This window comes from Rhinatrema bivittatum, chromosome 16 (genome assembly GCF_901001135.1).
Source record: "Rhinatrema bivittatum chromosome 16, aRhiBiv1.1, whole genome shotgun sequence".
Taxonomy (NCBI): domain Eukaryota; kingdom Metazoa; phylum Chordata; class Amphibia; order Gymnophiona; family Rhinatrematidae; genus Rhinatrema; species Rhinatrema bivittatum.
In genome coordinates this window covers 2,804,432-2,832,104 of record NC_042630.1, presented here as the reverse complement: position 1 = coordinate 2,832,104, position 27,673 = coordinate 2,804,432, and the positions used below count along the sequence as shown (strand labels likewise).

The 27,673-nt window shown below is 50.5% G+C and overlaps 1 protein-coding gene across 1 annotated transcript in view; it reads right to left on the bottom strand.

The window, feature by feature from the left end:
* The window catches only part of LOC115077207 (alpha-2-macroglobulin-like), a 69,402-nt gene that overhangs the window by 9,242 nt on the left and 32,487 nt on the right, over nt 1-27,673 (bottom strand). Inside the window, exons 12-28 of the mRNA XM_029579492.1 lie at nt 26,362-26,595; nt 24,126-24,183; nt 23,798-23,943; nt 23,435-23,584; nt 23,178-23,345; nt 22,917-23,067; nt 20,665-20,743; nt 19,984-20,212; nt 19,153-19,282; nt 18,085-18,203; nt 17,855-17,906; nt 16,345-16,428; nt 15,965-16,141; nt 14,037-14,124; nt 8,121-8,277; nt 7,684-7,758; nt 5,369-5,531 (exon numbers count right to left, since the gene is read on the bottom strand). Coding sequence (XP_029435352.1) covers nt 5,369-5,531; nt 7,684-7,758; nt 8,121-8,277; nt 14,037-14,124; nt 15,965-16,141; nt 16,345-16,428; nt 17,855-17,906; nt 18,085-18,203; nt 19,153-19,282; nt 19,984-20,212; nt 20,665-20,743; nt 22,917-23,067; nt 23,178-23,345; nt 23,435-23,584; nt 23,798-23,943; nt 24,126-24,183; nt 26,362-26,595 — 2,260 coding nt within the window. The remainder of the gene's footprint in view (nt 1-5,368; nt 5,532-7,683; nt 7,759-8,120; nt 8,278-14,036; nt 14,125-15,964; nt 16,142-16,344; nt 16,429-17,854; nt 17,907-18,084; nt 18,204-19,152; nt 19,283-19,983; nt 20,213-20,664; nt 20,744-22,916; nt 23,068-23,177; nt 23,346-23,434; nt 23,585-23,797; nt 23,944-24,125; nt 24,184-26,361; nt 26,596-27,673) is intronic.

The following is a 27,673-nucleotide window of genomic DNA, read 5'->3' as shown; positions in this document are numbered from 1 at the left end:
GGCGAGGTATGCCTTGAGATCTGTCAATAGAGGTGGGAGAAGAATTTTTTTATACTGGTTGAGGTTCTGTCCGGGCAGGGGCCAGTGAGGTAGCAGGTTGCGCCTGTATGATGGTTTTCATGGCCATGGAAAAATATTTCCATCCTCGAGAAGACAGCAGGGCCCCTGCCTTGCCCAGGAGTACTGGGGTAGGTGCTGCTGAATTTCTCTCTCCCACAGAAGGCCCAGTCGTGGGCGTTCAAAGCTATGGCTGTGGCTAACCCCTCATCTGAATGGGAGGAGCTGGGCTTATCAAAGTCAGAGGAAGCCAAATTTAGGTCAGGCTGAGAAGCCTTAATAAGACAAGCAGCACAAGGAGCAAGGCGCTTAGGATTCTTGGTTGCCGGCACCATTGGCGGTGGTAGCTGTGCGTTTCAATCGCCTCGCGCTTAAAAGGTTAACTGCACACAAATTTAGTGCACCTAGACGGGGTGCGGTGAGTGGCGTGCTCACGTCATGCCCTCAGCTTTTCCTGTATGCATTTATGATGTTGTGCAATTAAGTAAGCGCTGACCATAACGCACACAGCACCTTCGGAGTTGTAAGCATAAGTAATCGCTGACGTAATGCGCATGGTGCTTTTAGGAACATAAGAACATAAGAAATTGCCATGCTGGGTCACAACAAGGGTCCATCAAGCCCAGCATCCTGTGTCCAACAGAGGCCAAAACCAGGCCACAAGAACCTGGCAATTACCCAAACACTAAGAAGATCCCATGCTACTGATGCAATTAATAGCAGTGACTATTCCCTAAGTAAACTTGATTAATAGCAGTTAATGGACTTCTCCTCCAAGAACTTATCCAAACCTTTTTTGAACCCAGCTACACTAACTGCATTAACCACATCCTCTGGCAACAAATTCCAGAGCTTTATTGTGCGTTGAGTGAAAAAGAATTTTCTCCAATTAGTCTTAAATGTGCTACTTGCTAACTTCATGGAGTGCCCCCTAGTCCTTCTATTATCCGAAAGTGTAAATAACTGATTCACATCTACTCGTTCAAGACCTCTCATGATCTTAAACACTATCATATCTCGCCTCAGCTGTGTCTTCTCCAAGCTGAACAGCCCTAACCTCTTCAGCCTTTCCTCATAGGGGAGCTGTTCTATCCCCTTTATCATTTTGGTTGCCCTTCTCTGTACCTTCTCCATCGCAACTATATCTTTTTTGAGATGCGGCAACCAGAATTGTACACAGTATTCAAGGTGCGGTCTCACCATGGAGCGATACAGAGGCATTATGACATTTTCTGTTTTATTAACCCTTCCTTTCCTAATAATTCCTAACATTCTGTTTGCTTTTTTGACTGCTGCAGCACACTGAGCCGACGATTTTAAAGTATTATCCACTATGATTCCTAGATCTCTTTCCTGGGTGGTAGCTCCTAATATGGAACCTAACATCGTGTAACTACAGCAAGGGTTATTTTTCCCTATATGCATCACCTTGCACTTGTCCACATTAAATTTCATCTGCCATTTGGATGCCCAATCTTCCAGTCTTGCAAGGTCCTCCTGCAATTTATCACAATCTGCTTGTGATTTAACTACTCTGAATAATTTTGTATCATCCGCAAATTTGATTACCTCACTTGTTGTATTTCTTTTTTTTTCAATTCTTTATTTTCAAATTTTTGAACATTTCTTCCAGGAAAAAACTCCTTACAGTAAATTCAATGTCCTACAAACTGTATAATCACAAGCATATATATTAAACATCATATATAATAATTGTACGGACATTTAAATTATAAGAAAAATAATGTAATTAGGAGGCGGAAGGAGCAAAATCGCAAGAAATTCAAAATAAGAAAGTAAAAATATGGCACGCCTATAGTGCAGCTTCCTTATTTTAAACCGGATCTGTCGAAGTAGCCATAGGGGCTCTTCCAGCCAAGAACGACTTCAGTTGGTCCGGTTCTAAAAATATATAATTCACATTAAGGTATCTGATGCACGCTTTGCAGGGGTATTTCAAAGTAAACTTCGCTCCTAGCTTCACAACATCTGATCTCAAAGCAAGAAAGTCCTTCCTACGGGTTTGAGTCACTTTGATCACATCTGGATAAATCCATATAGGACTTCCATAAAAAGGCATCAAACGATTTCTAAAGAATAGACGCATTACATGATTTCTCTCAGTAAGGAATGCAAAGGAGACTAGTAAGGGTCTCCTTTGATTAATCTCATGATCAGAGGAGGCAAGATGGCCGCCTAGACGCTGTCCTGTGCAAGACGCCGGAGGGAGAACGCTGTCTTTTCCTCTAAGCACTTTGGTAAAATGCCGCATACTAAAAGAAAAGGACGACTAAGGGGTGAGATTACTAACTCACCAATAGTCGATCCACGACAGCCTACGATTCCCGGCATATTGGCAGGCATTGCAGCTTCAACTATTCCGGAGAGCTTGGTCGCTGGGGGAGTGATTCAGGAGCAGGAACCGTCCCCCTTGACCTTTGATACAACGCTAAGCCCCGGATCGCCGCGAAAACCCGATAACCCCAGAAACATCGCGATATCTTGCCCGACTTCGCTGGACGTTGGAGGGGCCATGGCTATGGCCACAGTTGGAGACTCCGGAGTATGGCGAGTGGAAGCTTTGGGAGAGGAAAATCATCCAGAGGAAGGAACTCCAGGACGAATGGAGGGACCCCTGAGTGCTTCTACGCCACTAACATGGAAGGAAGCCACAGTATTTGCATCTCAAGGTATCGGGGGAAGTGAAGGGACTGTCGAAGCAGGGGCACTAAAACAGCTTGAAGAACTTTCAGTCTGTCCCCCTACAAAGAAACCTGATGCAATGTCACTGGAGGGGATTTGGACCATGTTAAGTTCAATAGAAAATTCTATTAAAACTTTGTCCAAAGTGACAGTGGAGATACAGAACCAATCTGTGAGAAATAATAATTTAATTACAAATTTCTCTAATAGAACAGAAGAATTAGAAAGAAAAATGGTTACTATTGAAATGAAACAAGTAAAATTAATGGACTCTGAACGTATGAATTCAAAAAGATTAGAGGCAGTTGAAAATGCACTAAGAGCACATAATCTTCGTATATTAAGTTTTCCTGTTATTAATTCTATTTCTCCACTAGAACTATTTAGACTTTATATGAAAAAGAACTTAAAAATTCCTGAACAGGCTTTGCCTGTGGTGACAAAGGCTTTCTATCTACAACAACAATCTTCTCAAGAGCAGGAACAAATTTCTTCGTTAAATTTAACCAATATTTTGGAAATGTCCTCTGTTGTATTTCTTTCCAGATCATTTATAAATATATTGAACAGTAAGGGTCCCAATACAGATCCCTGAGGCACTCCACTGTCCACTCCCTTCCACTGAGAAAATTGCCCATTTAATCCTACTCTCTGTTTCCTGTCTTTTAGCCAGTTTGTAATCCACGAAAGGACATCGCCTCCTATTCCATGACTTTTCAGAGTTGTACGCTCAGGTAAGTGCTGCCGGAACGCACACAGCACTTTCTGTTATGCACGTAAGAATGCACGGATGTCACGCGCACAATGCAAGTGCTGTCAAGAGATCTGCGCACAAAAACACGCTGACGTGACACACACAGCTCTCTAAGAGTTTTGCGCATAAGTACCCGCTGACATCACACTCTCAGCATAAGCGCTTTCAGAGTTCTGCACATAAATACGCGCTGATGTCATGCATTCAGCACAAGCACTCTCAGAACTGTGTGCGTAAGTACGCGCTGACGTGTCGCGCGCAGCCCATGTACTGCTTGTACCGGCGTTCTACGTGGGGCCGTATGACACGTACAGAAATGCACGCCAGATGGCGCCGATGAGGCCAACCACGCGGTGTGCCTAATGCGAGGGCCTAGCCCACCGAGGGCTGCTCGACCCGCTCGGAGGCCCAATTCCCGTTACCCTCCGCGGGAGCGGAAATGACACCGGTACGGATAAGGTCGTGGCTGACCCGTCCTCCAATTGGGAGGGGCCGGGCTTGGGGAAGTTCTGAGGGTCCTCACAGTGCGGACACAGGAAGGATGCAAGGTCAGACCGTGCAGCCCTAAACTGGCAGGCAGCAGAAAGGGAGCGTCGCTTGTGCTTCTTTGCTGCTGTAGCCACGGTTGTCTTGTGCGTTCAGCCGGATAGCGCTTGGGTTCGAGCGCGCACAGATTCGCCCTGATGGGCGTGCACATAATCGCCCTTGAACGTGTGTATCCGGTTGGCTGCGAGCACATGCGTGCGCTCAGGTATGCTCACTGGTGCGCACACAGGTATGCGTGCACACGTGCACACGTTAGGTGCACATAGGGCCAGCCCGCAATGTGCGTACTGACGGTCAATGGGGGAAAATGGCGCTGCAGCAAACTGCGCGCAAGACGGCGCCGCCGCAGCCTGCCACGTGGAGTGCCCACGGAACCTGAAGCGGGGCCTAGCCCATCGGGGGACTGCTCAACTCGCTAAGAAGTTCCCTTCCCTTACCAAAATGGGATCGGGAACGCTGTCGGTACGGCGCACTGAGCAAGAGACAGGAGGAAAGACTTACCGGAGCCCTTCCACGTCTCTGGATCAGAGGAGTTTCTTTTACTTACCTGGGCTCAGCGCTTACTGGCTGAGTACAGAGACGGTCTCCGGCTGCAGGGAGAGACCACCGTCACCACCGCGCTCGGCTTCCTGCACCCGCTGCCTTTCAGCTGCTTCAGCAGCAAAGTCCGGCCCGCCGGAAACCGGGTACCGGACCAAGGCAAACATCTGAGGGATCTGGGAAATCACCTCAGGAATTCTCAACTGGGGAGGGACCCTTAGGTATCACCGCAGGAGAGCGGGGCTCAATCTTTCTCCAATTTAAAGGTAAAATTTCCTCTTCTACAGGTACAGCAATCCCGAAACGGAAGGCACGTCCACATCTGCTAGGAGACAGAGAGATACTGAATGGTTGAGGTCACTGCAGGGCTGTATCTAGGGTGACGTCAGCTTTGAAACCTGACTCCGTCTCCATCTGCTGGCAGGGGAGCACATAACCCATAGGTCCTGAGTCTGTCTGGCTACACGGCGCTAGGAAATTTTGAAATAGGTGGAAGATCTGCTGGGGAGACCCCTTCCCTGTTGCTCATTTCCAAGTCTGTCCTCCAGGAAATTGTCTAAATCTTTTTTAAACTCTTCTGTGCTACTGGACTACACCTCATCCTTTGGCAACAAACTTTGCAGCTTAATTGTGTGTTGACTGAAAAAATAAGGTTTTCAATTTGTTTTCTACGCGCCCAGTGTTACATTTGGAGAGAGTTACCCCAGGTCCCTTCCGTGTCTGTCACAGCGGGAGGCAGGGACAGGACGGACCCTAGGTGCCACTTACTTTCCATGATTGCTTTAGCTTTCACCTTGCTCTCTAGCTCTGCCGACTTCTCTTTGTTTCCTGCCATCGTGAAGGCACAGAACATAAGTATCTGGGTGTAGACATCGTCTGTGTGCTGCTCTGCTGCTTCCAGGTAACTTAAGGCGTTTTGGACCACAGGGTGCTGAAACAGCAAAAATATGGCTCAGACAAAAATCACCCCATGGCCTGACCCAAAATAATCTTGTTAAAGCGGTCAGCAGTCTCCTTTCTGGGCAGTGGTCAATGTGACCACTTTCGGTGCAACCGTGTGCCTGGCAGAGGAATAAGACAGGGGGTGGGTCCTGTGATCGGAGCACGACCTCCTGGACCAGTTCTGAGCTTGAGTTTCAGGAGATTCCTGGGACCTCACCCTGCCACAAGATAGCTCTAAAACAGGCTCTACAACCCCTCTTTAACCATCTTAACAGCCAGAGAGAGAGAGAGAGAGAGCCCTGTGGTGCAGGGATAAGAATGTGGGCCCAGCTAGGAAGAGACAGGTCCCGTGCCTTCAGGAGAAGGCAGCTCCTGAGCTGAAGCTGGGAGTACGCTGCTGCAGGACCAGGAGTGATGGGAGTAAGGATGGGAAGATGGGAAGGCTGAGGTCTGTGTGCCCCTGCCTCCAGGAGAAGGCAGCTCCTGAGCTGAAGCTGGGAGTACGCTGCTGCAGGACCAGGAGTGATGGGAGTAAGGATGGGAAGATGGGAAGGCTGAGGTCTGTGTGCCCCTGCCTCCAGGAGAAGGCAGCTCCTGAGCTGAAGCTGGGAGTACGCTGCTGCAGGACCAGGAGTGATGGGAGTAAGGATGGGAAGATGGGAAGGCTGAGGTCTGTGTGCCCCTGCCTCCAGGAGAAGGCAGCTCCTGAGCTGAAGCTGGGAGTACGCTGCTGCAGGACCAGGAGTGATGGGAGTAACGATGGGAAGATGGGAAGGCTGAGGTCTGTGTGCCTGTGTCTCCAGGAGAAGGCAGCTCCTGAGCTGAAGCTGGGAGTACGCTGCTGCAGGACCAGGAGTGATGGGAGTAAGGATGGGAAGATGGGAAGGCTGAGGTCTGTGTGCCCCTGCCTCCAGGAGAAGGCAGCTCCTGAGCTGAAGCTGGGAGTACGCTGCTGCAGGGGCAGGAGTGATGGGAGTAAGGATGGGAAGATGGGAAGGCTGAGGTCTGTGTGCCCCTGCCTCCAGGAGAAGGCAGCTCCTGAGCTGAAGCTGGGAGTACGCTGCTGCAGGACCAGGAGTGATGGGAGTAACGATGGGAAGATGGGAAGGCTGAGGTCTGTGTGCCCCTGCCTCCAGGAGAAGGCAGCTCCTGAGCTGAAACTGGGAGTACGCTGCTGCAGGACCAGGAGTGATGGGAGTAAGGATGGGAAGATGGGAAGGCTGAGGTCTGTGTGCCCCTGCCTCCAGGAGAAGGCAGCTCCTGAGCTGAAGCTGGGAGTACGCTGCTGCAGGGGCAGGAGTGATGGGAGTAAGGATGGGAAGATGGGAAGGCTGAGGTCTGTGTGCCCCTGCCTCCAGGAGAAGGCAGCTCCTGAGCTGAAGCTGGGAGTACGCTGCTGCAGGACCAGGAGTGATGGGAGTAAGGATGGGAAGATGGGAAGGCTGAGGTCTGTGTGCCTGTGTCTCCAGGAGAAGGCAGCTCCTGAGCTGAAGCTGGGAGTACGTTGCTGCAGGGGCAGGAGTGATGGGAGTAAGGATGGGAAGATGGGAAGGCTGAGGTCTGTGTGCCCCTGCCTCCAGGAGAAGGCAGTTCCTGAGCTGAAGCTGGGAGTACGCTGCTGCAGGACCAGGAGTGATGGGAGTAAGGATGGGAAGATGGGAAGATGGGAAGGCTGAGGTCTGTGTGCCCCTGCCTCCAGGAGAAGGCAGCTCCTGGCTGAAGCTGGGAGTACGCTGCTGCAGGGGCAGGAGTGATGGGAGTAAGGATGGGAAGATGGGAAGGCTGAGGTCTGTGTGCCTGTGTCTCCAGGAGAAGGCAGCTCCTGAGCTGAAGCTGGGAGTACGCTGCTGCAGGGGCAGGAGTGATGGGAGTAAGGATGGGAAGATGGGAAGGCTGAGGTCTGTGTGCCTGTGTCTCCAGGAGAAGGCAGCTCCTGAGCTGAAGCTGGGAGTACGCTGCTGCAGGACCAGGAGTGATGGGAGTAAGGATGGGAAGATGGGAAGATGGGAAGGCTGAGGTCTGTGTGCCTGTGTCTCCAGCCTACCCCACGAGGGCACCCACCTAGGAGAGCGTGCAGTCCCTTCCCTTCCCTCCCCGGGATTCTGAGCACCGTGCGTGCTCAGAATCCCGGCTCTTCTTACCGTAGGGAGAAGTTCGGCTTCCTGCATTTGAATGGCGATGAAAGCCGTCAGGGCCACGTCATCGTTCAGGCCACCCTGAAAGAGCAGAAGAAGACTGTCGTGATCCGCGGCCGAGACATCCCCCGTACCTTCACTCCGCCCTGGACCGGGCCACAGCCCTCCTGTATTTCCTAGCAGTGCCAAGGAAGAGAGCGCCCAGGGGCTGGAGATGGCAGGCGAGAGACTCGGGCAATGTGCAGGAAGCGCAGAGGCTTTAAGGGCCGCGAGGCTATTCAGCCTTTCAATAATAAAGTGCTTCACAACATAATAAATAACAGCGTTAAGGACATCTGAGCACGCAGCAGTCCAGGCTTCTGCCCATGAAATCCAGCCTCGGCAATGGATTCCCCGCGGGGGCCTTCGGACAGGCGAGCAGGGCCCAGCTGCAGGGACCTCACCTTCAGGTAGCTGTTGAAAAGCTCGCCCTGGTTTAGGAAGCCTCCATCCTTTTGCTGTCTGTTGGAAATGGCGCTTTCCGTCTGCTTCTGCATGTTCTCGTCCACAAAGACGTATTTTGCACACTGCGCAAGGGTCCCGTAGGTCTGAGCCGTCAGCCTACAAACATTGCAGAGGTTAAAACCATTCTCGGAGCCTGGACCCGTGAAGAGAATTTGTAGCAGGGCAGCAGCTTGCGGGGAGTCAGGAAGGGGGGCCCGATACCCGGCGCTGGCCGGCAACGTTACGCGTCTGTCTGTGCGTGCTTCCCGGGTAATAAAGCCTTCCCGGCTCCGTGCGGCTCCTGAGCTCACACGAACGCTTGCGTGCCCAGCTCCGAATATCGGCGGTTAGGTGTACAAATTCCTGCTCTAAGTCACTCCGCCCCCGAGCCGCCCAGCACACACCCCGCTGGTTCCCTGCAAACAATTTAGGTGGATAAGCGAGTCGCACTGGACAGGGGCGTAGGATAGCCCTTTGAATATTGGGCCTCCTGACTTTCCTTTCTCCTAATTCTCCTCTCCTCTCCTGAAGCGCGACTAAGAAGAGAGTCAACTATAAAAGTCAAACTAGGCTAGGCGTCACGCGCCGAAGGAGCGCGACAAAGGGGCCTGCCCCTTTGTGTGCCCCTTCGTGCACTCCCTTCGTGTACTCCCGTATACTCTACTGTCTTCACAGTCCTCCCCACCAATCCCTCCACAGCTCTCAGCAACCTTCCAGCCCCTATATATGCCACCCAGCACTCAACCCATGAATCCCCTGAAAGCAATCATACAACTCTCAACAACCAAACAACCTCTGTCATCACTCACTCCCCAAGCAGCAACCAAGCAGCCTCCCTCACACAAAAAAACACACACAATGGCCTCAGCCCAATACATCCCCAAACTACCTCATCGCTACAACCACCACCACACTCCTAAAGCCACACCCACCACCAGACGCCTCACCAAAATCCACACCAACCCTAACATAACCTATACCACAATCACTTTCATCACTCTACTCCTCATCAATGCACAGTCGATCACCAAAAAAATTCCAATCATTCATGACATACTCACAGACGACCAACCAGACATATTCTTTATTACAGAATCCTGGCTGAAACACACTGACACAGTCCTACTCAATCAACTGCCCAGAAACACATACAACATATTCTCCATACCCAGAAGCAAAAGAAAGGGAGGTGGCCTACTATTCCTAGCTCACAAAAAACTTAAATTTTCTTCCCACTCCCTAAACTTACCACCTCCTCTCGAGACCAACCTATTCAAATCAAAACATCTCCAAATACTTCTCCTCTACGCCCCACCTGGTTGCCTACAGCACAACCTTTCCCCTCTGATTGAATCCATCACAACCCACATCAACTTACAAGAGCCCGCCATCATACTAGGAGACTTCAATCTTCACAACGACACCCACCCTCCTCCCACCAGTGAACTACTCCTATCCACCATGTCTGCCATTGGATTCACCCAAATCATCAACACTCCCACGCAAAAATCGGGCCACACCCTGGACTTAATCTTCCTAAACAACAAAATATCCGCAACTGGACCACCCTCTACAACCCCCACCCCATGGTCCGACCACAGCCTCATCCAAGCCAAGCTTCAACTCCAATCGAACCCACTGAAAACAGACAACCGAATCATCGAATTCACCAAACCATGCTCCAGTGAAGACATCGCCGAACTGTTACCTGAGGCACTAAAAACAATTAACCTAAATGATGCTAACACCGCCACAAACTCCTGGATATCTATCAATGCAGACATAGCCAATACATTATGTCCCACGATAAGAAAGGAAATCAAACAATCTACAAAGCAAAAAGCTCCATGGTACACCCCAGAACTGAAAACCTCAAAGCGAACACTGAGACAAACTGAAAAACAGTGGAGACGAACCCCTACCCCAAACCTGAAAGACAAATACAGAACGCTACTACACAACTATACAACAGACCTCAACACAGCAAAGCGCAATTCCTACACATCAAGAATTCATGATTACCAATTTAACCCAAGGACCCTCTTCACCTATGTCAAAGACCTAATCAACCCTATCCAAAATGACACAACGCCAAACTCCAGCAACATCTCCAGTGAAAAACTAGCACAATTCTTCAAGGACAAAGTTGACAACATCATTGCCAAGATTCCCCAAACCCACAATGACCCAACCGACATCCCCTCTCCCATCCTCACATGGTCACAATTCGCACCCGTTGCTTCTAGAGAAATTGAACCCATCATCAAACAAACCAACCCCGCATCCCACCCCTTAGACCCCATCCCCATCAAAACCCTAAAACTCATCAGAGAGATTATTGTCAAACCAATAACCTACATCATCAACTTATCCCTCGAACAAGGAATCTTCCCAGAAAAACTCAAAAACGCCATCATCAAACCAATCATCAAAAAACCTCAACTCGACAAATCAGACCCAGCAAACTACAGACCAGTCTCTAACCTCCCATTCTTAGCAAAAATCATCGAAAAAACAGTCAACAATCAACTCACAGACCACCTTGAAACCTATAATGTTCTCCAGCCAGCACAGCATGGTTTCAGAAAATTCTTCAGCACTGAAACCCTCCTCCTCTCTCTCACTGATACCATCCTCAGAGGCCGCGACAAAGGCAAATCATTCCTCCTGATACTTCTTGATATATCAGCCGCCTTTGACACCATCAATCACAGAACACTCCTCACCAGACTTAAAGAAATTGGTCTTCAAGACACCACAATCAAATGGTTCAAATCCTACCTCTCAAACAGATCCTACATCGTCAAGACAAACTCATCTGAATCCTCTCAAGTGCCCCTCACACATGGTGTCCCACAAGGTTCTTCCCTATCCTCAACCCTCTTTAACATTTACCTCCTCCCACTATGCAAATACCTTTCAGATGCAAACCTCACCTACTTCGTCTATGCAGACGACATACAAATATTACTCCCCATAAACAAGTCCATTCAACTCACCATGGAAAAATGGAACAAACTCAGCTCAAATTTATCCCACTTGCTATCTCAATTATCACTCTGCCTCAACCAAGCCAAAACAGAAATCCTTCACATCCACGATGACCGTCCCTCTTCTCCCCTCAAGTGCACCCCCTCTAACTACCCAGGAAGCTCAAACAACCCGGGAGTGCCACACATCTCACAAATCTCACTCACGCCATCCACAAGAAACCTAGGCGTAACAATCGACAGCCAACTCAACTTTAAACGACACATCTCCAATACAATTAAGGATGGATTCTTCAAGCTTCAAACACTGAAAAAACTCAAACACCTTCTCCAAGCGCACGATTTCCGAACAGTCCTTCAATCAATTATCTTCTCAAAACTAGACTACTGCAACTCCCTTCTCCTCGGCCTACCAGAAATCCACATCAAACCCCTCCAAGTTCTACAAAATGCCGCCGCCAGGATCATCACTAACAACAAAAAATCCTCCCACATCACACCCACTCTCAAAGAACTCCACTGGCTACCCATCACACAAAGAATCCAATATAAAACCCTCACCCTCATGCACAAAAAAATAAACAACAACAAAATGAACTGGCTAAACAACGCAATACAGCCATACCCCACACAAAGAACTCTCAGATTCACCAACACTGGCCTTCTAGCTGTCCCCAATCTCAAATCTGCACATCTCAACACAACCCGCAAACAAGCCATAACAATAGCGGGCCCTACCCTTTGGAACTCCCTCCCCACCTGTCTCAGAAATGAACCCTCATTGCAAGTCTTCAAAAAACACCTCAAAACATGGCTGTTTTTAAAAGCCTTCCCACCTGACCCTTAACCTGCCCGAACGCAACACACCTCACCCCCTACACAGGCATCTCTCCCCCCTTTCATCCCTCCCTGACACTCCCTTCCTCCCACCCACCCCTCTCTTCCCTCCCTTCCTCCCTCCTCCCAACCCTCCCTTCTAACCTTAATCCTAAATTATTTTTATCAACAAGTCATTTTATGTACATATGTTATGTACTATAATCTATTGTTCCATGTATTTCTGTTATAATTGTTACCTTGTTATAATGTAAAATAAGGCCGATCTAGCCCTATTCTTTTAGTTATCTGGAAACCGATGTGATATCTCGATTGAATGTCGGTATATAAAATAAATAAATAAATAAGGTCCTCTCTTAGAGGAGGTGCAGAAAGTTACACTGCTTGGAATCATTTCTCTGCCTTTCTAAATAAAATGATTTGTCTGTTTGCTAATAACTCAAATGGCTGCTCTTATCTGCTCCCAACTTAACAAAATGTCTGACTGCCTGCCAAAGAAAATGATAGAAACTTGACTGTTTTGGGGGCTTCCATGAACAGGGATTGCTTCACGTTTCATGTAAAGTAGTACAACAATGTTCTTTTAAAATAAACTGGGTGAAGAATGGGTACTTGTACTAAGAGATATATTCTAGCAAAAAGTGCCTGGCATTGCTCAGGGGTCTGGTCTATAACAGCCCGTGGGTGCGCCCGTGCGTATGTGTATGGGGACCTAGGCCTGTACCTGTGCCTCTCTGTGTGTATGTTTAAGGGAGGAATGTGTGTATGAGTGCCTGTACCTGTCTGCTGTGTGTGTGTGAGCCTGTGAGTGGAAGTGTGTGGGTGGGAGCCTGCCTGTGTGTGTGTGTGTGTGCACCCATGCATGTGTGTATGGGGACCTAGGCCTGTACATGTGCCTCTGTGTGTATGTTTGAGGGAAGCCTGTGTGCATGAGTGCCTGTACGTGTGTGTGTGTGTGTGTGTGTGTGTGAGCCTGCCTGTGTGTGTGTGTGTGTGCGTCCATGCATGTGTGTATGGGGACCTAGGCCTGTACATGTGCCTCTGTGTGTATGTTTGAGGGAAGCCTGTGTGCATGAGTGCCTGTACCTATCTGCCTGTGTGTGTGTGTGTGTGTGCGTGAGCCTGTGAGTGGAAGTGTGTGGGTGGGAGCCTGCCTGTGTGTGTGTGTGCGCCCTTGCATGTGTGCATGGGGACCTAGGCCTGTACCTGTGCCTCTCTGTGTGTATGTTTAAGGGAGGAATGTGTGTATGAGTGCCTGTACCTGTCTGCTGTGTGTGTGTGAGCCTGTGAGTGGAAGCGTGTGGGTGGGAGCCTGCCTGTGTGTGTGTGTGCGCCCTTGCATGTGTGTATGGGGACCTAGGCCTGTACATGTGCCTCTGTGTGTATGTTTGAGGGAAGCCTGTGTGCATGTGTGCCTGTGTGTGTGTGTGTGTGTGTGTGTGTGTGCGTGAGCCTGTGAGTGGAAGCGTGTGGGTGGGGAGCCTGCCTGTGTGTGTGACAAGGCTTGGCAGATAGAGTATATTGCCTTTGCACGGTATAAGTTCCACTGTGGAGGGTGTCACTTGGTGACCACAGAATGACAATAGTGTGACTGACTGACTGACCGCCACGAGCCTTTTAGATAGAGAGATGTATAAGATATAGGGATTGCTGTGAATGCATTGCTGGCAGGAGTGTATTAGAGAGAGAGGGGCAGACCTTCTACGCTTCCTCTGGATTGCGTAGGGAAAGAGGCAGACTAATTTTGATTATAAAGAGATTGTTGTCACTTATGTTCTAGATATTGTAATGAATAATGAACAGCTACATAAAACTAATTGCAAATTATCGCATTTTCTTCATGTTTTTCAAATATCAGATGATTTTAGCCCTCATGACCCTTGGGTTGTCTTCTGCCCCAGGCTAAGAACAGGTATTTCTGCTGATTAAAATGTTTAGAAATAGTTTTAAGAAAGAGGATATACAGGCTCTTCAGGTTCATAGCTGGAGAGCTCAGCAGCTGCAGATCTGGCTGCATTGGTCCACGAGCTTTGGAAATGAAGTTCTTACCATACGTTCCCCACGGCTGTGCCACCCGTCTGCCGGAAGAAGCTATAGGAGCCGTCACTGTTTCTGTACTGCATGTGCCTCTGGATTCCTGAAACAGCAGAAAAGAGCTGAAAGCTGTGTGTGCACTTCATCCCATCGTCAGGCACCTATGCTCCATGCACCCCGCGTGATCCCATCGTCTGACAGCACTCAGGCACCTATGCTCCATGCACCCCGAGATCACATCATCTGACAGCACTCAGGCACCTATGCTCCATGCACCCCAAGATCCCATCATCTGACAGAACTCAGGCACCTATGCTCCATGCACCCCGAGATCCCATCGTCTGACAGCACTCAGGCACCTATGCTCCATGCACCCCGAGATCCCATCATCTGACAGCACTCAGGCACCTATGCTCCATGCACCCCGAAATCCCATCATCTGACAGCACTCAGGCACCTATGCTCCATGCACCCCGAGATCCCATCATCTGACAGCACTCAGGCACCTATGCTCCATGCACCCCGAGATCCCATCATCTGACAGCACTCAGACACCTATGCTCCATGCACCCCGAGATCCCATCATCTGACAGCACTCAGGCACCTATGCTCCATGCACCCCGAGATCCCATCATCAGACAGCACTCAGGCACCTATGCTCCATGGACCCCGTGATCCCATCATCTGACAGCACTCAGGCACCTATGCTCCATGCACCCCGAGATCCCATCATCTGACAGAACTCAGGCACCTATGCTCCATGCACCCCGTGATCCCATCGTCTGACAGCACTCAGGCACCTATGCTCCATGCACCCCAAGATCCCTTCATCTGACAGCACTCAGGCACCTATGCTCCATGCACCCCGAGATCCCATCATCTGACAGCACTCAGGCACCTATGCTCCATGCACCCCGTGATCCCATCGTCTGACAGCACTCAGGCACCTATGCTCCATGCACCCCGAGATCCCTTCATCTGACAGCACTCAGGCACCTATGATCCATGCACCCCGAGATCCCATCATCTGACAGCACTCAGGCACCTATGCTCCATGCACCCCGAGATCCCATCATCTGACAGAACTCAGGCACCTATGCTCCATGGACCCCGAGATCCCATCGTCTGACAGCACTCAGGCACCTATGCTCCATGGACCCCGTGATCCCATCATCTGACAGCACTCAGGCACCTATGCTCCATGGACCCCGAGATCCCATCATCTGACAGCACTCAGGCACCTATGCTCCATGGACCCCGAGATCCCATCATCTGACAGCACTCAGGCACCTATGCTCCATGGACCCCGAGATCCCATCGTCTGACAGCACTCAGGCACCTATGCTCCATGGACCCCGAGATCCCATCGTCTGACAGCACTCAGGCACCTATGCTCCATGGACCCCGAGATCCCATCGTCTGACAGCACTCAGGCACCTGTGCTCCATGGACCCCGAGATCCCATCATCTGACAGCACTCAGGCACCTATGCTCCATGCACCCCGAGATCCCATCATCTGACAGCACTCAGGCACCTATGATCCATGCACCCCGAGATCCCATCGTCTGACAGCACTCAGGCACCTATGCTCCATGCACCCCGAGATCCCATCGTCTGACAGCACTCAGGCACCTATGCTCCGTGGATCCCGAGATTGTCTTTCACTCTCAAGTGAAGGGGGGTTGGAAGCCATTTTCTTTTCTTAGCAAACTTTCTGGGTTTTCTTGGCTAGCTAAGAGAGTAGGCTGGGAGTAAAATGCTACAGGTTGCCTAGGGGCTGCTCTATAGGGGTGGTTAGAAAAGCAAGGAAGCCAAGGTCCAAAGCCCACTGCCACTCCTGACCTCCATCATCTCAGGCAGAACTTAGACTGTAAGCCCTCTGGGCCCAGAGAAATGGCTGCAGAGCCTGCGGTAAAGGGAAAAGCAGGAGAGGAGAGCTTACCAGCTTGTATGTTTCTGACCCCTTCAGCCTTGATCTCCTCAGTCAGCTGCTTCGTGGCATTCAGGTAGTTCATGACATTGACGTTTGGCATGAAAGTAGCCATGTTCTGCTCTCCACACCCAAAAGGCATCTGAAGCAGTTTCTTGATGTTCTGCAAGGCAGAGCCCAAGATGTCCCCTGCAGGAGGAGCAAAGATGAGTTCAGTTCTCTTCCCAGCAAAATGTCCTGCGAGCCCGCCAGGCAGCCACATGGAGACGGGCAGGACAAATGGGGTGAAGGAGTGAGACAGGAGGCAATTGCAAGAGATGGAGAAAGGAAGGTAGAAGGAGCATGAAAGGAAGGCAAGTATCCCACGGGAACGTGGGCTGCTCCTAACTCACCCAGTACAGTGCAGCTGCCACGGGCCGAGCCTTCCACCAGGTTGTCGGGGAGAAGTATCTGGATAGGTGTTGAGACGGTGGTATCTGTGGGAGTGAGGATAAGGGAGCAGGGGTTAGTAAGTGAGAAGACAGGAGGGGGAAGACCACTAAACCACTGCACTTTAAACAGCACTGAAGGAAAACTGCTCTCTCTTTCCTCAGGCTGGGGAATGGGCGTTTGCAGGTTCCTATTGAGAACAGCTTCGGGTCGGTCTGCTTTGCCCCTTCCTCAGACCCTGATGGCTGTGGGCTCAGAGTGGGGGTCATCGTGTGAGAGGTTCTGTTCAGAAACCCCAGAACGGAATTGGCCTGGAATATCCCAGACTGAATCTCAATAGAAACTTTCTGATGCAAAAGAACTTGCACATGAAACCCCATTTATCCATGGAAATAGGGGGCAAAGTGTGAGTGTGAGTTTTATTTTCCCCTGAATTTCCCTGCACACCTGCTCGCGTCTCCAGCACGACTCGGGACTTTGTGTACATAAATGCAGCTTGGAAAATTCGGGCTAAGTCCGCGGGTGCTTAGTAACTGCGGCCGGTTGAAGTGGACCCTCTGTTGATTTAGTTGAAGCGTTGATGGCAGGTAAAGGTCTGCGGTGAGTCTGCCGAGCTGCTAACCACCTTCGCAGGTTTCATAACTTGACTGTGCACATCTATCTATCTATCTATATCTATATCTATATAAGTACTGGATACATGCAGATGTGATATACAGATGTGAGGTAGATTCCATAACCTGACTGTGCACTGATTGCATATCTATCTATCAGTAATGGATACATGCAGATGTGATATACAGATGTGAGGTAGATTCCATAACCTGACTGTGCACTGATTGCATATCTATCTATTTATCTATCTATATCTATATCTATATAAGTACTGGATACATGCAGATGTGATATACAGATGTGAGGTAGATTCCATAACCTGACTGTGCACTGATTGCATATCTATCTATCTATCAGTAATGGATACATGCAGATGTGATATACAGATGTGAGGTAGATTCCATAACCTGACTGTGCACTGATTGCATATCTATCTATTTATCTATCTATATCTATCTATATAAGTAATGGATACATGCAGATGTGATATACAGATATAACTTGACTGTGCACTGATTGCATATCTATCTATCTATCTATCAGTAATGGATACATGCAGATGTGATATACAGATGCGAGGTAGATTCCATAACCTGACTGTGCACTGATTGCATATCTATCTATCTATCTATCTATATCTATATAAGTAATGGATACATGCAGATGTGATATACAGATGTGAGGTAGATTCCATAATTTGACTGTGCACTGATTGCATATCTATCTATCTATCTATCTATATCTATATCTATATAAGTAATGGATACATGTTCCTGAAACACTAAGATTGTTGTTTTACATTTGTCATTTAAGGGGCTGTGGGAGTTGTGGAATGAAACGAGAAGGTTCTTCCCTTACTTTTGGTACAGATGAAGCTGCTCTGAACCACTTCCTTCTCGATTCCTTCTGGCTGTTGTGAAACAGGAAGAAAAGAAGCAGTCAGGACAGAAATAGAGAGTGCAAAATCCAGAGGAGCGCTCCTCTGCCAGGGTCGTACGTTCCTGTACCTTGCCAGTCTCACGAGTATGAGCAGCATCCCATGGCATCATACCACATGCATGCATTCACATGAACTGTCACCAACGTACCTCCACCAGCAGCTCACGGATAACTGTGTCCTTGCGTGGGGTCATGGGCTGGTTGGAGAGTGCACTGCAGGATGCACCCTCATGTGTGATCTCTGTCGAAACTGTGATGTTTATCTTCCCTGAAATGTATCCAAATAAAGCACAAAAGGTAAATCCTTAGAATTCCTTGCTCTACTTAGAACTGGGACCCCTGCAGACCTGGCTCCCAATCCCACTGCTCCCACCAATTCTCACAGTGTGACTTTCAGCCTGAAGTCACTCAGAGCTGTGACCCCTGTGGACCTTAGCTTCTGATCCCACTTCTATCACCAGCTCTCACAGTGTGACCTTCAGCTTGGAGTCCCTCAGAGCTGTGACCCCTGCAGACCCAACTCCCAATCCCACTGCTCCCACCATCTCTCACTGTATAACCTTCAGCCTGGAGTCACTCAGAGCTGAGACACCTGCAGACCCAGCTCCCAATCCCACTGCTCCCATCAACTCTCACAGAGTGACCTTCAGCCTGGAGTACCTGACAGTTGTGACCCCTGCAGACCCAGCTCCCAATCCCACTGCTCCCACCAACTCTCACAGTGTGACCTTCAGCTTGGAGTCCCTGACAGCTGTGGCCCCTGCGGACCCAGCTCACAATCCCACTGCTCCCACCAACTCTCACAGTGTGACCTTCAGCCTGGAGTCACTCAGAGCTGAGACACCTGCAGACCCAACTCCCAATCCCACTGCTCCCACCAACTCTCACAGTGTGACCCCTGCAGACCCAGCTCCCAATCCCACTGCTTCCACCAACTCTCACAGAGTGACCTTCAGCTTGGAGTCCCTGACAGCTGTGGCCCCTGCAGACCCAGCTCCCAATCCCACTACTCCCACCAACTCTCACAGTGTGACTTTCAGCCTGGAGTCACTCAGAGCAGTGACACCTTGGAGACAGAGCCAATAATAAATACATTTCTTAGAGCTTCCTACTTGTCTTCTCTGTGTGCCTGGACTGGATTGTAGGGTCCTTGTGTGTGTCTGCTTGCGCTATAGATGGAAAGATTTGAAGGGTAGGAGCAAGGAAGAGATACTCACACAAAGCTGTGGCCGTGAAGTTCCATGTGATTGTCTTTCTCTCATTTCTACAGAAGCAGCCAGTGTTGTCCTCTTCTGTGGAGATTGGGACAGCCTGAAAATCTTTGGATGGTTCCAGCACTGTTCGTACCTACCCGGGAAAGAAAGAAGTCTGAAATCTATCAGCAAACAGTCCCAGAGCTCCGCCGTGTCAGCTGCTCGGTGTGCCCCGCCGTGTCAGCTGCTCGGTGTGCCCCGCCGTGTCAGCTGCTTGCTGTGTCCCGCCGTGTCAGCTGCTTGCTGTGTCCCGCCGTGTCAGCTGCTTGCTGTGTCCCGCCGTGTCAGCTGCTTGGTGTGCCCTGCCGTGTTGGACGGGCGGTGATGGCTTTCAGCTGTGACGGTTTGCTGCACTTTCTTTGGCAGGGAGACCTGGTTGGGCAGCTTTGGTTCGTATTTTTAATCTTCAGGGGTGTCGTGTGCGCTTCGGGCCGGCTCGGTGGGTCAGAAGCATCACGCTCAGCCTCGTGCCGAGATTCAGTGCTGAGCTCCGAGCTTTATTTCTCCCCGCCCTAATTCCCCTCCACTTTTTAAGCTGCTAAATTTCAGAGCCCAGTGAAATTAGCAGCCTAAGGTGGGCAAATGTTCCCAAGGGCCAGCTTAAGAGTCTTACCCTGCTGAAACTCAGCCTCCTGGTGCCTGCCCTGTCCCACGTTCCCCGGCCGAGGACCGGAAGAAAACTCGGATTGAAGGAGAACAAATCTGCAATCTCTCCCTCCCCAGTGCAAGTCCCGTGTGCCAGCATCGGGTCGGGGGCTGTCCCAGAGCAGCCACCCAGCGCCTCTCCTGCCTCACCTTCATGCAGCTGCTCCCGTAGTTGTAGACCAGGCACTTCAGGATGAACTCCTCCCCTCGCACGATGGAGTGGGGCAGGACCGGCTCGATGAAGAAGGGCTGGAAGACCTTCAGCGTGGTGGGGCCGGCGATGCCGATGCCCACCTGCTCGTTCATGCAGAAGGCGTTGGCTTTCCACTCTGTGATGGTGTCTGGCGCCCTGACGGAGAACTGGGCCCGGCCGTTAGCACTGATGGAAAAAAAAAAAGAGGAGGATCCGCATGAGACCGGAGACGAGGCCCCGCCGCTCAGCCCTGACAGGGAGAAGAAGGGACGCCGTGGGTGCTAAGCCCCTTCTGCCCCCCTCGCAGGCAGTCCTGACCTCTGGATAACAGAGACAGGGCGCTGGTTATTTAGATTCAGCGCCGACGAGTTACATTCAGGTATCGCAGGCATTTTCCTTATCCCTCAGGGCTCACGGTCTATCAGCTTACGACGTCCTCTCCGAGAGCCTGATCTTACCCACTGCACGAATGGAGATGAAGTTTGCCTTTCCCGTGCGTGCGCTGGGCCAGCACAGGACTGGATCGGCCTCTTTGGGCCGGCGAGGAGGAGCCGCATGCTCTCCCGGTAGGAACCATGTGAACGGGAACATAGACCGATGGCCAAACATTCACCCAGGAAGAGTAAACCCCCACTCACTCGACGTCTTGTGTGAGCCACAGCCAGGACTCTGGGAAAAACGATCTCACGGTTTCCACCGAAGCTGCCGAGTCCGCTGCTGAAACAGGGAGAAAGGAGTGTGAGAGAGCCCCAGCCAGAACGGGACCTGCTACAGCTGCCCTCCCCCCCCCCCCCCCCCCTCCAGCCGCAGGGTCCGGAAGCACTGCCAGACCAGGCGAAGCACTGACCATCAGGGAAGAAGTCATCTGCCCCCAGCCCTTCAAGGTTCAGGAAGGTCTGGGAGACGGAGACAGTGAGGAGACAGAAGATTCAGTCTGCTCAGACCACATAGGATGGGGGCATGGAAAGGAGACTGGCAGGGGGCCCACACAGGTTAACCATGGGCAACATCCATAATTTCCTAGCCTGTAGCCCGATGGACTCAGGACCAGTGGGTTTATGCTCCCCTGCCAGCAGATGGAGACAGAGTCAGGTTTCAAAGCTGACGTCACCCTAGATACAGCCCTGCAGTGACCTCATCCCTTCACTATCTCTCCGTCTCCTAGCAGATGTGGATTGTGTGTCCTATCGGGAAGACAGGACTCTTTAGATGAGAAATTGGAGGAGATCGAGCCCCGCTCTCCTGCAGCGATACCCAAGGGTCCCTCCCCCAGCTGAGAGTTCCTGAGGTGATTTCCCAGATCCCTCAGAGGTGTGCCTTGGTCCGGTAGCCGGTTCCCAACATGGACTTTGCTGCTGAAGCAGCTGAAAGGCAGCGGGTGCAGGAAGCCGAGTTAAGTACTGACGGCCTAAGCCCTCTTCCCCCCACAGCTCTCTGCATTTTGCTGGAGTCTCCCCTGGTATTCTCAGCCCCTGCGCTCTCTGCATTTTGCTGGAGTCTCCCCTGGTATTCTCAGCCCCTGCGCTCTCCGCATTTTGCTGGAGTCTCCCCTGGTATTCTCAGCCCCTGCGCTCTCTGCATTTTGCTGGAGTCTCCCCTGGTATTCTCAGCCCCTGCGCTCTCTGCATTTTGCTGGAGTCTCCCCTGGTATTTTCTGCCCCTGCGCTCTCTGCATTTTGCTGGAGTCTCCCCTGGTATTTTCATCCCTACGCTCTCTGCATTTTGCTGGAGTCTCCCCTGGTATTTTCAGCCCCTGCACTCTCTGCATTTTGCTGGAGTCTCCCCTGGTATTCTCAGCCCCTGCGCTCTCTGCATTTTGCTGGAGTCTCCCCTGGTATTTTCATCCCTACGCTCTCTGCATTTTGCTGGAGTCTCCCCTGGTATTTTCAGCCCCTGCACTCTCTGCATTTTGCTGGAGTCTCCTCTGGTATTCTCAGCCCCTGTGCTCTCTGCATTTTCCTGGAGTCTCCTCTGGTATTTTCAGCCCCTGCGCTCTCTGCATTTTCCTGGAGTCTCCTCTGGTATTTTCAGCCCCTGCGCTCTCTGCATTTTCCTGGAGTCTCCTCTGGTATTTTCAGCCCCTGTGCACTCCGCATTTTGCTGGAGTCTCTCTCTGGTATTTTCAGCCCCTGCATTCTCTGCATTTTGCTGGAGTCTCCTCTGGTATTCTCAGCCCCTGCGCTCTCTGCATTTTGCTGGAGTCTCCTCTGGTATTTTCAGCCCCTGCATTCTCTGCATTTTGCTGGAGTCTCCCCTGGTATTCTCAGCCCCTGCGCTCTCTGCATTTTGCTGGAGTCTCCCCTGGTATTCTTAGCCCTACGCTCTCTGCATTTTGCTGGACTCTCCCCTGGTATTTTCAGCCCCTGTGCTCTCTGCATTTTGCTGGAGTCTCCCCTGGAATTCTCAGCCCCTGCGCTCTCTGCATTTTGCTGGAGTCTCCCCTGGTATTCTCAGCCCCTACGCTCTCTGCATTTTGCTGGAGTCTCCCCTGGTATTTTCTGTCCCTGCGCTCTCTGCATTTTGCTGGAGTCTCCCCTGGTATTTTCATCCCTACGCTCTCTGCATTTTGCTGGACTCTCCCCTGGTATTTTCAGCCCCTGCACTCTCTGCATTTTGCTGGAGTCTCCCCTGGTATTTTCAGCTAGGCTCAGATTTAGGCATAGGTGATATAGGTAACTATTTGATAGATGCAGATGCTGCTGTCATCCAGTCCTCCTGATCCTTTTTTCTTCCAGGTCAGCAATGCCGCAAGAACATCCCCTAAACTAAAAATTCGAGTCCGTGGCGCTGGCCCGTGCGTTCTCAGACTGCGTTGGGATTTCCCTGCACACGGGCCCCACTCTCTGCTCTGCTATTTCCACTCTGAAACTGTAGGCCGGTGCCTTCTTACCACTGAAGAGGGCTGTGCTACTTCTTTCAGCTCCGCCGAAACCTGCTGCTTCCGCATTGGCCTTCATGAGTCTGGGGGTTACTTTATTCTGTTTCTCACACACGTTTGGTCTCCGGAGCTCGGAGTTGACAATGATCTTCAAGCCGGTGCCCTAAAGAAAGAAAATCTGAGATTGTCACAGCCGGTTCTCGTTTCCGTGGCACTGCCGGACCTGTGGCCGCGCCCGTTCTTCTGCCCCTCCCCCCAGCCCCCCTTCCTTACGCTGGCAATCTCGTAGACGTCTCCTTCTCCGTAGGACCTGACGGGCTCGTACTCGATGCCGTGGAACAAGACGTTGTGCGGGGTGACGCACGGCAGCTCGGGCTCGTTCACGTCGAATCCCTCGTGATAGTAGCCGAGGAACTCCCAGATGGGGATCCTGCTGTACAGCTGTGGAGACACAAGCAGCAGGGGGCGGGGGTCACAGTCTCTCCTGCCCGGCTCCGCCGGCGGCGCTCAGGCGCAGGGCGCTGCCTTACCATCTGGGGGCTCAGCTGCTCCTCCTGCCTCAGGAGCAGGACGCTCTGATCCACGGCCTGGATGGCACACAAGGAGTCCCGAGCGGAGTCCAGCAGGACCGTCACGTTTGACCCTGGCCTGGCCACGGCGCTGGAGAAGTTCAGGCTGACCTGGAGGGGAGATTTATCAGAGAAATGACTGGGGAGAAACTGAGGCACTGGGGCAATAACTTGGCCTTTCACAGGTTGGGTTTCTTTCGGCAAGCGCTGCGAGGCCATCGGGGTGGAGCGGGTCATGTTGGATCTCTGGTTTCTGTCGCGTTTCTATGGGGATGGAGGTTGTAGTTGCCTGCGTTCGCACCCCTCAGGCTGCAGGACGCTCACCTTATTGTTAAAGCAGCTTTCCACGTCAAACCGGAGGCTGTCCAGGATGACCTCACCTCTGGGGAAAATGGCGTAGACCATCAGGTGGGCAACAGGGGCCAGCATGGACCCGACAGAGAAATTCACGTCAAAGAAACCGTTCAGAGCTGGGGAGAGGGGGGAGAGGATGGGACTGGTTACTCAAAGCCTCTCCTGCGAGGAAGAGAGACCCAGGCAGCGACGGTAACTATTGTGTGCATGGGGAGGGAGCACTGGCAGGGGCTGTTTCCTGGGATGGTGGGGAAAGCACACATCCCAAACTCTGCCCATTCCCAGAAAAGATACTTACAGCTCCCCTCAGGCCTCGCTGTCTCTCCGTTCAACATTATCTCTCCTTGTGCCATGATCTGGAGTTTATAAACAGGCAGATTAATAAGCAGTGCTGGTGAAACAATGAATGCATACAGGCAAGTACTCTCAACGCTCTTTTTTTTTTATCAACATTATGGTTCTTCGAAGGAGATGTAAGGCCCACGGGTGCATTGTGGGATTTGTAGTCCTGGCCTTTTCTATTTGCAAACTTTCACTGGTGCCAGACCCACAGTCTCCCTCTAGAACCAAGGAGTTCAGTATTGAAAGCCTTCGTGTGGGGAACCTTTTCAGTTATATGCAGAAGAACAGACTTCAATAGTCTTATATAGAACGGTTATTATTTTATGAATGTTTTAACTATAAGCCTGCCTAGACCTGCGTATTAGTGGCATATAAATACAAAAAAAGGGAATAAAACAACTACAGTAAAAATAAAAGACAGAATTTATCCCGACATGAAAGGGCCTTAGCGGAGGTGTCCTAGGGTGGGGCTAAACTTAAGCCACTGAGCACACTGATTGAGCAGGCAAAATCTTTAGCGGGGTAGAAGTTACTGAGTGGCCTTATTGGAATATACTCAGTGGCAGACTTGTGTGCATGCACCTAAGGTAGAAGTTACTGCGTGGCCTTATTGGAATATACTCAGTGGCAGACTTGTGTGCATGCACCTAAGGTAGAAGTTACTGCGTGGCCTTATTGGAATATACTCAGTGGCAGACTTGTGTGCATGCACCTAAGGTAGAAGTTACTGCGTGGCTTTATTGGAATATACTCAGTGGCAGACTTGTGTGCATGCACCTAAGGTAGAAGTTACTGCGTGGCTTTATTGGAATATACTCAGTGGCAGACTTGTGTGCATGCAGGTAAGGTAGAAGTTACTGCGTGGCCTTATTGGAATATACTCAGTGGCAGACTTGTGTGCATGCAGGTAAGGTAGAAGTTACTGCGTGGCCTTATTGGAATATACTCAGTGGCAGACTTGTGTGCATGCACGTAAGGTAGAAGTTACTGCGTGGCCTTATTGGAATATACTCAGTGGCAGACTTGTGTGCATGCAGGTAAGGTAGAAGTTACTGCGTGGCCTTATTGGAATATACTCAGTGGCAGACTTGTGTGCATGCACCTAAGGTAGAAGTTACTGCGTGGCTTTATTGGAATATACTCAGTGGCAGACTTGTGTGCATGCACGTAAGGTAGAAGTTACTGCGTGGCCTTATTGGAATATACTCAGTGGCAGACTTGTGTGCATGCAGGTAAGGTAGAAGTTACTGCGTGGCCTTATTGGAATATACTCAGTGGCAGACTTGTGTGCATGCACCTAAGGTAGAAGTTACTGCGTGGCTTTATTGGAATATACTCAGTGGCAGACTTGTGTGCATGCAGGTAAGGTAGAAGTTACTGCGTGGCCTTATTGGAATATACTCAGTGGCAGACTTGTGTGCATGCAGGTAAGGTAGAAGTTACTGCGTGGCCTTATTGGAATATACTCAGTGGCAGACTTGTGTGCATGCAGGTAAGGTAGAAGTTACTGCGTGGCCTTATTGGAATATACTCAGTGGCAGACTTGTGTGCATGCAGGTAAGGTAGAAGTTACTGCGTGGCCTTATTGGAATATACTCAGTGGCAGACTTGTGTGCATGCACCTAAGGTAGAAGTTACTGCGTGGCCTTATTGGAATATACTCAGTGGCAGACTTGTGTGCATGCAGGTAAGGTAGAAGTTACTGCGTGGCTTTACTGGAATATACTCAGTGGCAGACTTGTGTGCATGCACCTAAGGTAGAAGTTACTGTGTGGCTTTATTGGAATATACTCAGTGGCAGACTTGTGTGCATGCACGTAAGGTAGAAGTTACTGCGTGGCTTTATTGGAATTTATTCAGTGGCAGACTTGTGTGCATGCACGTAAGGTAGAAGTTACTGCGTGGCTTTATTGGAATATATGTGGCAGATTTGTGTGCATGCACGTTTTGTGGACATTGGTCACTAGCTTCTATAAAATAAATCTAGAGCTGGGCAAAGGTGGTTTCCAAAAAGCAAAGAGCACTAATCTCAGCTAGGAGCGAGTTGCTGTACTGTAGCAGGCCAGCCCAGGATAGGTTTTCCTCAGATATTCATCACAAGATAGACTTGGCTTACACTCTCCCCATCTCCTGACGCACAAAGCGAGATGCACGACCCCATTCTCATTCCCTGGTAAGTAAGAGACACTCACCACATGGTAGAAAGAGAAATGCTGAGCATCCTGGCCCAGCTCCTCCTCATTCAGAATGTAATTCACTCTGATGCTTGCAGATGAGCCACACTTAAGCTCCTTCCTGCCTGTCTTGCTGATTTGTAGGAAGCTTCCACTCGGGGAATAAAAGCGAGAGATGTAGTATGATGCCTGGGGATACTGTGGCATGACCCAAAAATCATCATTGCATTCCTCCGTCTTTTTGTATCTAGCCTGCAGAACATGGAGAGGGAGAAAGAGAGGTGATGGCTAAAGGTGAGAATTAAACGTTATTAAACTTTCTTTTCAAACAATGCGTATTGCGTACATCTATGGAAAGCAAAGCCAGGAGTGGCTCAGGACACCCAGCGTTCTCCTGCTTTCTTACTGCCCCTCAACCAACATTCTCCTGCTACCCTCTTCCTGCCCCTCAACCAACATTGTCCTGCTATCCTCTTACTGCCCCAACCAACATTCTTCCACTATCCTCTTACTGCCCCCTAACCAACATTCTTCCACTATCCTCTTACTGCCCCAACCAACATTCTTCCACTATCCTCTTACTGCCCCCTAACCAACATTCTTCCACTATCCTCTTACTGCCCCAAACAACATTCTTCCACTATCCTCTTACTGCCCTCCAACCAACATTCTTCCGCTATCCTCTTACTGCCCCCCAACCAACATTCTTCCGCTATCCTCTTACTGCCCCCAATCAACATTCTTCCACTATCCTCTTACTGCCCCCAACCAACATTCTTCCACTATCCTCTTCCTGCCCCTCAACCAACATTCTTCCACTATCCTCTTCCTGCCCCCAACCAACATTCTTCCACTATCCTCTTCCTGCCCCCAACCAACATTCTTCCACTATCCTCTTCCTGCCCCAACCAACATTCTTCCGTTATCCTCTTCCTGCCCCCAACCAACATTCTTCCGCTATCCTCTTCCTGCCCCCAACCAACATTCTCCCGCTATCCTCTTCCTGCCCCTCAACCAACATTCTCCCGCTATCCTCTTCCTGCCCCAACCAACATTCTTCCGCTATCCTCTTCCTGCCCCAACCAACATTCTTCCGCTATCCTCTTACTGCCCCCAATCAACATTCTTCCACTATCCTCTTACTGCCCCCAACCAACATTCTCCCGCTATCCTCTTACTGCCCCCAACCAACATTGTCCCACTATCCTCTTCCTGCCCCTCAACCAACATTGTCCTGCTATCCTCTTATTGCCCCTCAACCAACATTCTTCCACTATCCTCTTCCTGCCCCTCAACCAACATTCTTCCCATACATTCTTATTAGTATTAA